At 34.3% G+C, this 12324-nt stretch overlaps 1 protein-coding gene across 1 annotated transcript; it reads right to left on the minus strand.

Annotated features, from left to right (window-relative positions):
• Positions 1-4029: 4029 nt before the first annotated feature.
• On the minus strand, positions 4030-8495 carry LOC127074057 (uncharacterized). Its single transcript, XM_051015323.1, has 6 exons — positions 8233-8495; positions 7786-7831; positions 6039-6123; positions 5784-5848; positions 5064-5167; positions 4030-4259 (listed from the first exon to the last, which is right to left on the minus strand). Exons 1-6 carry the CDS (start codon positions 8323-8325, stop codon positions 4215-4217), a joined length of 438 nt encoding a protein of 145 aa, XP_050871280.1. The 5' UTR covers positions 8326-8495; the 3' UTR covers positions 4030-4214.
• Between the last annotated feature and the right edge of the window lie 3829 nt (positions 8496-12324).

The following is a 12324-nucleotide window of genomic DNA, read 5'->3' on the forward strand; positions in this document are numbered from 1 at the left end:
CTCCTTTGACCGAAGGCCTCACGTGGGCACCTTCATCATCACTAGCATGCACCTTCATGTTCTTGCCATTGGATTTCTATATCTCATGATCTGACGCCTACGATTGAGTCAGATGGCTGACTCTCCTAGCCAGCGTGTGGGCCAACTTCCAGCACACATTTTTTATTTATTTGTTATCTTTTTTTTTGTTTTATTTTTATTGTATTTTTTGTTGGGCTTGGCCCATTGCCTTGTTTTCTTACATATACTTTCTCATATATCTTGCACCCCTCTTCCATTTTTATTCTTTTTATTTTATTATTTTTTATTAATTAAATAACTAAATTGTAAATAAAATAATAATTTCATATTCAAATTAAAATTGTGATCCAAGTCAAGTGCTTTTCAAAACTTCTCATCTCCTCGCCATTAATTCAAACCATTTTAAAACCCAAACCAAACACTTGACTTGATCAAGTTCATTTTCAAAATAAAACAAAAAACACTTAACCATTTCAAACACTTTTTATAAATCAGATGAAAAAGGACTAGCTTGGTGTATGCTTCTCTTTTCCTCGAGTACTTGAATACCTGTTGTATAGCTTGACTATTCGAGTACTCGTCATTTTCAAAATACTCTAATTCATATCAATTACTTTTCACAAATAATTTGGATGAAAAAGGAATAGTTAGGAGTATGCCCCTCTTTTCCTTGAGCATTTGGATACATGTTGTATAGTTTGACTATCTGGATACTCGTCTCAAACCTAAAAAACAATCTCAACCAATAAAACTCATCTTCTGCCTTAGAGCAATGTCAAAACCTTTTCATAAATGAATGACGCTTTGTGCATTCTGAGACGATGCAAGCAACACTTTGTTCCTACCATGCGCAAGAAGTAAGAACGTTTTCCACTCGAATGAGACGGGAACATAACTCCGTGAGATTCTAAGTTATGTTGTTCATTTTGACGTGATGTCAATGTTCACTTCCCTGTGTTTTAGGTAGCAAGCAAAGTTTTTCTCTCAAGTACGACTACCTTTCTCTAAAATCAACAAACCAACAAACATTTGTTACCTAGAACTATGTAGCCTTGAGTTCTCCATCGCACCTAGGGATATGTATGAGCAAGATTCAACTTCTCGTCATGCACCCTAATAAAAAAACTTATTTTTAGTCCTTTTCTCTTTTCAGTTTTTAACAACTATAAGAAAGCAAATAACAAAAGCTAACATTCTGATCGCAAGGCTAACTAAACGGTTCTTGTTGAGTACAACAGGTGTGAGGGGTGCAAATACCTTTCCCTTGCATAATCGACTCCCAAACCTAAATTTGGTTGCGAAGGTCATTTTCTTTTTTCTTTAAGGGTTTTATCGATATTTTCCATTTCCTTTTAATAAATAAAGTTCGGTGGCGACTTTGATATCATCTCGAGCGTGCAAGCGCTCGTGGTATTTTTTCGCGTCGCGACACCTATCTCTTATCTGGTCTTCCATATACAACCTTCAACTAAGTTGGAGTACATGTAGACCAAACAAGCGGCCCTCCAGTTGTACTGATAGATCGACTCTAAGTCATCTAAGTATCACATGTAGATGACATCTACATAAGTAGCACTCTTGTCCATAAAAATGGATGTGTCATCCAAATACAACTGGTATACTCTTAGAGCGTATGATTTATGTTGTGCAACCTTCTCACCATCACCAGTAGCCTGGTATGCGTCCTTCAATTGTTGTGTATACAACCTCTCCGGGTATCGAAATCTAGTATGAGCCCATCGAGTGGCTTCTAACTCCTGCAAGGTTTCTCCTAGGTCAACTCCCATATAGTCTACCATCATCTTTAGTGCCTCATCTCTTTTAATCATGCCATGGTCTAACAGTCTTCCCATGATCGGAAGATGTAGTAGGTACGAGACTTCGTCAAGTGTGATAGACATCTCACCATATGGAAGATGAAATGATGATGTTTGCGAGTGTCATCTCTCTATAAACGTGAACAACATACCATGGTTAACCGTAGCATAACCAATCATGCACATGTCTCTCAGCCCTGATAGTCGCAACACATCCTAAAATTACTCCTCATTAGGCTCCTGCATACTAGTAATCTTTTGGCCATGGTGATGAACTTTAAAGCATAATGGTCATATAGAAAAATAAATCCTGTCAGAAATTTCTTAATACAAACATGATTTCCAAAGAATGAATCCAACTAAATTTTACCTCTCCATCTCAAGCATGTCTGGAAGTATGGTTTGGGTAAAGAGGCAGAGTGACAAGTCTGACGGGTCTCCCTCAAACCCTTGGGGTGCCTCCTGTGCCTTTAGCGGATTCTGTGCCTAGGGTGCCTCCTGAGCTTGTGGTGCATGTGGTACCTCTGGTGCCTCGAGTACCTCAGGTACATCTGGTGCCTGAATAGGTGAAATTTGTCTCTTACGGGAAAATGAAGGCAGAGATGCATTATTAGGTGGCACTCGTCTCTTACGGGAAGATGGGGCCGATGATGCATGAGCCCCAAAAGTTGACGCCTCTACATCAGTCGGGATAGAAACAACATGTGCTTGTGATGGTAGAGTCTTTTCCCTTCGAACTGATGCACGATGTGCAATCATGCAGTGCCTTAATATGTCTTGTCTATCATCCATAATGCTTATAAGTAAACCACACAAGCATTATACATATGAAACACAATGAGATCAAGCAAAAAAAGAAGAAAAAATGCACTGATAAATTACATAGATGCATCTTCGGGTTCTGGGAATCAAAACGTTGAAAAATTCTAGTGATCCATCTCCAGAATTTTCTGCAACTTAAAGTGACGCTAATGGCGGAAATGTAGTCCCTCTAAACATCTAAAATAATGCATTGATCATTAAAATTGCCTATCAAACATGCTTCTCATGTAAATAACATGTATAAACTACCTATTACATAACTTAATCCTCAATTTCTACAAATGTATATAGAAAATCAAAAAAGTTTTAAAAAAAATATTTAAAAAAAACTTACAAAATGTGAGTTTAGTTCGATGTTGAATGACCTTTTTGATCGACTTGATTTTGACGGAAGAAGCTTTGAAGTTCGTTGAATGATTTTGAGAGAATGTGAGTTGAGAGAATTTGAGAAATTTGAGAGATTTAAAGAGAGTGTATTTTCACAAGTGAGGAATGAGAAGGATCTTACGCCCTTTTTGATTAAATAGTGTTCGGAGATACATCTCCGAAATGTACATGGAGATGTATTTCAATCATTTTTTTTACATAACCTTAACACATGATTCAAAATCGCTTATTATTTAGGTGTGTTCGAGAATGTATCTTCAAAATTCAAAAATATTGTTGAATTTTCACAAAGGAAAATAACCAATAAGATGCATTAAGTCATTCTCTTAAAAGAAAATGTCCTGAAAACTTAAAACAATATGTTACCGGATAGTTATAGTTATTTGTTTCCTTTCTTAATAAAAATATTACAACCATTTAGCAATTATTTGTTTTTAGTGAAGTCAAAAACAAAACAAAAAATCAATATAAGGTGTCTCACTTTTAATTTTCAATACATACATTGAATAAAAATTATCAAATTAAGTACACGCTTCAAAATCCTATAAAACAGAAGTCATAAGGTCTATTTGTTTCTGTTTTTTTTTCTAATATTTTTTTTGTAATGTTCCATATTTTTTATTAAAAATATTTATAATTTTTTTTATAAAATTTTTAAATGAAGATTAGATTTAAATAATTATTTTTAAATATTATTTTAAATATTTTCTTAAAAAAATTATATATCAAATTTTAAAACTATTTCAAATAATTTTTAATAAAATTTATTTTTGGGATTCAATAATTTTATAAAATTACACTTTCAAGTATATTGTGATCTTCAATAATATAAAAATTATTTTTGAAAATACAATAAAAAAAATATAACTTTTTAAAGGGTCAATTTTTATTTTAACAGTGCCTCTTCAACTGAATGTTCTTTTTTCTTCAATTCTATCCTGAATTGTATTAGATTTTGATCAAATTATGTATTATTTGAGAATTAAAATCAAAACTTTCAATTTAAAACAAAACTATCATAAAATAATACATAATACAGACACACACGAGATAATAGCGCCAAAAAGATAGTATTCAAATTTAGTTCCAGATCCTAAGTTACATTAAGAAGAAAAACTAACTACTTTTACATTGGACGCAGAGTGACTTGGAATTCCACCCTTCATGCTATGCTGACCCGTCTGCATCTTTTAGACGAGTAATAAGCTCCTCCTGTACAGTTTACTTCACAGATTAGAATGGAAAAAAATATGTATCCAAGTTGCACTATCAAGGACATTGACAATAATCAGTCACGGATAAATAATAAACCAGATCAGAACCATTATATATCATTTGATGAATTGTGTTCTTTTGACACATAAATTTGAGATTAAAAAGGTCAGTTCAAATTAATTGTGTTCAATGAATAGTAACGAATTCGCAACTCAATTTTTAAAAACTATTAACCACAATTTTCCCGTGTATCAAAATTATTGTTAACGAATATAATCTAATCTATATTTTAACACAATTTGGACGATTAATGGATATATGTATATTAAAATGCCTCAAAGTTGTGGTTAATGACGTTCAAAATTGTGATTAATTGTTCAAAATTGTGATTAATTATTTATAGTGGATGATTAATGAGTTGTGACACCTTGTTATATTTGTTAACCATCCACTAAACATAAATAATCACATATTTGAACTAATATTGTCGCTATAGCCACTATTTGACAATACTTTTTTGCTAAATGTGTATCATACGGAACAATACCGGTTTGTTCAAATTCTGTTAAGTTATATAGCTGCTATTTAACAAGACTAATTTGAACTGTTCAAATTGATATCAAATTTGTCTCTTAAAATATCAAATCCCATATGATATACATGAACCATCATTAAGCAAAAGTAAACAAAACAAAAAAGAAACTACCAAGCAACTTGTGAATTCATCCATATGCTTGTATGAAAATGCTGTCTCAATGCAACTTATGTATAAATGAATGTTTGAATTATAGAACTACTTGCCTTCTTTCCTTTGGTTGGAAGACTTTTAGCTCTCAAAAGAGCTCGAAGCCTCTCTACAGTCAAGCTCTGAAAGTTCCTATTAGATGTTTGACTGTTTGATCCCTCTGCATGTTTAAAAGCCATAGCAAGACATTAGAAATACCAAGATATACTGTAGAATACAAGTGGTAAGAAATGTCCAGCCATCTCAGTATGGGTCTAGGGATAATATCATCACTACACAAAAGTCTCAAAGAATCAGCTCTAGCTAAGTGACTACAAGCTCCTTGGCCTTAGAAAGGTTCCTAATGTCAAATACGTATGTTCTTGGTTCACTGTAAATTCAACTAGTGACTTGTAATTATATAAAGCAATCAAAACATGAAAACCTCATTTGATAAGAATTTTTATAGCAAAAACAAAGGCGTCTTGAGAATACAAATTTGATATGCATTACCAAACATGATATTTTATCTGTTTAATCCACATTCAGAAAGAAAAAAAAAGATTGGCTGAATTCTGTTTTTAAGGTATATACAAATTACAAATATAAACTTGATGGCACTTTTAAACATGTAAAGACAAAATGGCGTGAGACAAGTGATGCTAGCTAGACACATTTAAGAATTAGGAAGATGAACTAGAAGTCTCAAGAAAACAAATAAATATCTTGTCACCAGAAAAAAGAGGTATGAAGTATGAACCCAATCTTAATGCATCATAAAGATCATTTAAACCCACCTAGTTGAGAGTTTGTTTGATTATTTGGTTTCTTGGCTGAAGCTCCCAAAGCCTTCTCAGCAGTTCTGATAAAAAGTTAGATGAGACAAAAATCAATAACACTAGATCTAGATAAAAATATAGACGTAAAAGAATGGGAGACATGGCATAACTAATTTGCACAAAAAACTACCAAGCAGTTCGAAATAGAGAAAAGCCCAACAAATTTATAATACTCTTGACTCTTTCACAAAATGTGGGGTTTGGAAATAATACCTCTTTTTTGAATTGTCAGATACATTCTTCAGTTTGAGTGCTCTGATCAGTATATTCTGTTGATTTGTCTTAATATGTTGCCCTTCTGAATAAATAAGGGAGTCAAAATCACTTACCAACAATTATCTACTTATAGCTAGAATCTATGAAACACGGATACTTCAAAAACTCAGCCGAATCATATCACGTACCGATATGCCGATACGTCCCAATACGGCGCCGATTCGTATCGAAAGAGTATCGGAACTTTTTTATTTAAAAAAATAATTAGAAAATTTTTGATATGGCGGCGATACGCCTCCGATGCATCACAGATACGAGACTTTACTTTTCAATTTTTAACAGATTCTTTTCTTTTTTAATGACTTTTCATTCCTTTTAATTTTTTTAATGGTCATTCTTTAATATGCTATATAATTCCTTCCAGAAACTTACCATTTTACAAGAATGGTTTAATTTCCCATCATTTCTTATCAATTTTCAATATTTTAATTTTAATTCATATTAAATATAATTTTCTTTTCACATATCATTACTTATATTTATGCAGGAACCTTTTTCTCTACAAGTGCAACCTTACTTTCTTCTTTTCATGCCTTCATATTTTTTCACTAGAAAAACTTTATTACCATAATATAGTTATCACTTTTATCCATCTAAAATATTTCAAATAAATTCTCAATACCATATTTTTATATGTGTATCTTAAACGTATCGTATCTAGTCTTTTTCAATTAGTAACGCATCGCCGTATCGGATACATATCATATTCGATACTCGTATCGTGTCCGTGCTTCATAGGCTAGGATTCATAGGCGGAAACAACAGTTCAGAAAAATATGTCATGGCATTATGACCAAGTGGTGGAAGGAACTTTTCCTGTAAAAAATAATTCCATAATTTCTACAAAACACATTGGAACAACAAAAAAACAATAACTGATCCATTAAAAAATGAATCTTTCAATCCTTCAAGTTAGGGGAGCTACAGAGATAGAGAGAGATTTAGACTGTTCGATGGCTTGGCAGAACATGATTAGAATAAAAAAAATTTAGTGTAAAGAATACTGAATTCCCTTCATTAATTTAGATTAAGACCACAAAAACAAAGAGAATTATTGTACCAACAAAAGTACTAACTAAACTCCAATGCAACAACGTAACAAAGTGCATACAGTTGATGGTCAATTAGTCATGCTTCTATAAGCAACAATCATCTTAACATGATTTGAATCAGGTCAAATATAATTGCTCCTTACGAATGGAAGGAAAAAAAAACATTCTTCTAACTCAGGTAACAAGAAAAGAACTTTTAGTAAATCGTGCATCAGCATACTACTATGAAAAAGTTTGGCCTGTTTCTTCCCGAAAGTCACAGCTTGGGGGTAGAGTAATATATAAGTATCCTCGTAAATCCCTTAAAATTATGTAATATATTTTTCTTTAATTAAATGTTTTATCAAATTATCTAAAATATCAATGATCTTTCCGCTGCAGATGCACCGGCTATATAGCACCGACACCTATGAGAAAAGGCATGTCCAGGTCGGTATCAAGACACCAGCACCGACACTTGTGTTTACATTTAATTTATTCATCTTTTCAAGTTATTACCGGTGTCGCCGTGTCAGTGTCGGGGTCGTAGTCGGGGTGTCTGTGCTTCATAGTGCACCGGTTTTTAACTAGTATATAAGTATCAAAGCTAGTGCATATATGCTTTATAAGTTGCAAAAGTATGTAAAAAAAACCTGGTGGTGTGGTTTCATGATCGCATACATAAACCCGCATCCCACCCTGTAAAATGCAAACACAATTCTCTTATATATAACGTCACAAAAACACTAAAATGTACAAGTTCAATTTTACATCAAGAGATGCCCTAAAAAGCTATCATTCTAACCTTGACAGCAAAACATTTTAAAAAATGCACTTCCCGTAAAAGATTTACAAGCTAAGGTTCATCATAAAACAAACAAGGATTCTATTGATCTATTCAACAGTATATAGATCAATTGGTGAATAAATATAATTAAAAAAAAACTAGTGTACAATCTGAAGTGGTTCATGAACACTCATTGAAGTAAATGAATAACTTTGACAGTTGAAACATTAAATCAGAAATCACATATACATTAGCAAGCTAGGGTTTGATAATTTTGACAGGATGATCCCAAATTGATCGGAAAAAAATGTACCTGATGAGAGAAGATGGAGGGGGAAGTGAAGGTGCCACGAGAGGGAAGATTGGCGAGGAATTGAGAAGCACCGGAAGATGGAATTGAATCCATGGTTGGGGTAGAGAAAAGAGTGTAGTGAAAGTTGGGATTTTTTTCCCTCTAAAGTGTTTATATATAATGGAAGAGAAAAAGTGGACTCTTCGTTTGACGATGGATCATTTGAGAGTTTATTACGGGCAGGAGATGGAAAGACTTTGGTAAAAAGGAGGAAAGGAAAATAAAAGATAAGATTGTTACATAACTTGAATAATTAAGTATAATAATTTTGATTTTACATTCTCACTTTTAAATTTTTAAATTATTTTGATAATACAATAGATTGTAAATTTTTTATTGGATGATATTATAAAACTATTTTTTAGACTCCTCCGATGCACGAAAATTAATTATTTCATTTAAAAAGTAATTAATATAAAATTAAAATATAGAATATAATTAATATAATTTATATTGTAAGTTTTAAAATAGTGAAAAAAATAAAAAAATACATCTTTTTAATCAACACAAAAATATAATGCAACAATATTTAATTATAAAAAGAATAAGTCTAATTTAGTTATAATGGAGTGTGACAAATAATACATAAAGCATAAAGTTTCACCTTCAAAACCATTGAAATTTCTTTAAAGTTAGTTCGGAATTTTAGAATGAAACAAAATAGAAAACGGTTTACATTAATGGAACTATAGGGTTCTATGGGATTTTTTTTTTCAAAATAATCAGATTTTTTTTTTAATTCAAAAATAATCAATAATTCAAAAAATATATCAAAATAATCACTTTTAGAAGAGAATGTGTCAGATGAATTGACGCACCCCCTAAGCATGAAGAAGAAATGCCAATAGCATTGGCGCATGCATTGGGCTCCTTATGAGGAGGCGGCAATGCTATTGGCGCATGCATTGACCCTCATGAGGATGCGTCAATGCTCCTGGCGCCTTAGTGCTTCATGGTGTATGCGCCAATTCATCTGGCGCATACACCCCCTCTTGTATTATTTTTTTTTAATTTTTAATTTTGTTTATTTAATAAATAAAAAAGAATAATGGAAAAAAAGTTATTGATGTTGAATAATTGGTTACATTGGACTGACAATAAACTAATGACCGACCCGATTATAATGTCCCTTTGTTCCACATCCAGGTGCATTAGTTTGTCTCTGAGGTCTTCCACGATTTTCTTGAGGTGTTTGAGGTCTTTGTGTGCTGACCTGATCGAGCGATGGCTGGTGGGAAGGTCTGGCAGAAGTTCCAGCGGTATTTGACAGATGTGTCATCATTTGTTCTCAATATTCAGAGGGGCTCTAGCCAACGGCGCTTCCGTAATGGAGTTCGGTGTCCATGTCATCGTAATTAGGTCATTGGGGTTGGATGGATTGAGGACGGTATAGTTGCCCAAATTGGGTCATTAAGTCGTTTTGGAAACGAAGCAATGGTTCCTGGGGCGTACTATAGTTAAACAATGGTTGGGTGTTATGTTGATGGGATATTTTGATGGTCATTGGTGGGGGCTACGATGAAGTGACTCATATGAATCATCTGGGCTATAGACGGTTGTGGTTGTGGGGTTTGATTCTTGGTATTGTGTTTGGGTGGGTGGTATGAATGGATTGCGACGTCGGATGATTGGTTGTTGGGTGGATGGCATGAACAGGTTGCGAGGTTGGGTGTTTGGTTGTTGTGTGTATGTGGTAGGTTGTTGTTGTGAGGTTGGTTGTTGGGTTTGGGTGGGTTGACATTGGTGTTGGGTGGGAAATTGTTGTGGGGCGTACGATGACGAAGCAAGTTGGCGTGGATCCATCAAATACCGTGACTCAGATACAAATTGTTGAGTTGTTACCGACCTAAATCATGCCATATATTGTTGAGTCGGTCTTGCACCATGGATGACTAGTTCATTTAAGATGTGTTGTCGTCGATTCCTCCATTGACGACACATCTCTTTCGCAAAGTCTCTCCAGTCAGAATAATCTCATTGTGCATCAACCCTTTTTTGATGTCAATTCCCCAAACACATGGGAGATTCTAGAATCTGTTGTAGCATGTTGAACTGCAGTTTGACCCGGTCACTCTGGTGCATTTCCACTGTAGTGAATCGGATAATCGGTGTCTTCGCTGTCCAAACTAAAACATCGTCATGGTTCACATCATGATCAAGACCCAAATATGGCCTCTAGACAAACTGTAAAACAATATGAAACGATTAGATGAAAAATAATTTGATAAGTATTTTTAAATAAAAATATAGTTGTGTAGGAGTATTACATCGTCATGTCCAATGTGGTCAAATAGATTGTGATAGAGTACAATAGCGTGTTTCGGACACCTATTGTAGTCCATCCCCCTTACTGACTACCTTAGATAAAAAAAGTGAAAAATATTATTTACTGTTAATTATAATATAAAATATAATTAACTAAATGGTAAAGTGTTAGACTTACTTAGTTGCAAACGGGGACACGAATGGGTTCTCGTTTATCGGGGCGAGCGAAGGCATTCTTGACCAACCCCAAGCTTGTAGCAAATACGCACATGAAAAAAAAAGTACATGTATTCTTTTTTGCAGTTTTACACATTGCACTATATAGATGGGTTAACACAGTTGAATCCCAACTATATGTGTTTACCTTATTAATGTTGCGTAACAAAGGTAAATACATAATATTTACTGAATTACCTGTACTTTCTGGAAAAAAAAATTACCAAATAAAATCATAATATAACACCGAGCTTTAATTATTTTCTCGTACTCGGTTGAATCTTCGGACAATACTATACTGGCATAATATTGTTTAAGGTATTTTAAATTTATACCTTGCCCCCTTGCTTGACCGGATGTCTCTCCCTCCGTTTCGTCGTCTAACAAAGGGGCACCCAATAATTCATTGCAGATAGAGTTGTCTTGGTTAACTCTACCATTCACTGTCTTTCCATCTATACGAAGACCCAACAACATGTACACGTCCTCAAGTGTGACGGTACACTCACCAATCGGAAGGTGAAATGCGTGGGTCTCGGGTCTCCACCGCTCCAACAATGTAAGAATGAACTTGTAGTCCATCGAGTACGAAACAATGTTGAGGAGATTTCCAAATCCACATCCTCTAATATATGGTTCTATTAAAGGATCGTGGGGTACATATTCATGTACACGGCATCTAAAACGCTTTGGATCCTAATAACAAAAAAGTAAGAAATGCAATAAGAAAAAGAAATACATAATACAAACATAGATAACAAAGGTATACGACTTAAAAATGGAATAACTAAAAAGAGAGTGATAACATACAAATGTCGAGATATTCTCGAGTGTTCCTCTGTGTTCATCACCCATAGTCAACAAAGACATGATTTGATGTTGTAGAGCTTGAGTGTGGCAGAGAAATAGTGTGGCGAAGAAAGATTATAGATGAGTAGTGTTGGAGATGATTTGATATTGTGATATGAAAGGCTATTTATAGATGAATGAGTTAGTAGGTGTGTAACCTACGAAGCATGGGATCGGTTGCATGCAATGGAAAAAGTAGACTATGAAATGACAAAAGTAGACTAGCTTTGTCTTTGTCTTAGGCGCATGCATGTGAAGAATCACATGCAAGGAAGAGGTGCATTTCCTCTTGGCGTCTGCATGTGATTCTTCACATGCAAAGAAGAGGCGTCATTCCTCTTGGCGCCAAAGTGTAAGGGAATGGAAGGGGTGCCCTTCCTATTGGCGCCTCAGTGTAACTACATTGAAGGGGCTCCCTTCCTCTTGGCGTCCATGTTGCTTTATGGCGCCTGAGGAATGGGCGTCTGTTAGGAATCTTAGGGCTCAGAGATTTCTTGCTTCAGAGATTCCCTGGACGCATGTGTGTTCTTGTCATTCTTGTCACTGCATGTGGATTCTTTTCACTGCATGCATGGTTAAGTCTGTACAGACAAACCAAGTGATCAATGCGTTTAATGTTTACGCTATTTAGGTTGTGCAGATGAACAACTTAGCAATGCATTCAATTTCAGTAAAGAAATTTAGATTTTTAAAAAATGTCTTTCACACAACATTACATGATCA

The sequence above is a fragment of the Lathyrus oleraceus genome, chromosome 4 (assembly GCF_024323335.1).
Source record: "Lathyrus oleraceus cultivar Zhongwan6 chromosome 4, CAAS_Psat_ZW6_1.0, whole genome shotgun sequence".
Taxonomy (NCBI): domain Eukaryota; kingdom Viridiplantae; phylum Streptophyta; class Magnoliopsida; order Fabales; family Fabaceae; genus Lathyrus; species Lathyrus oleraceus.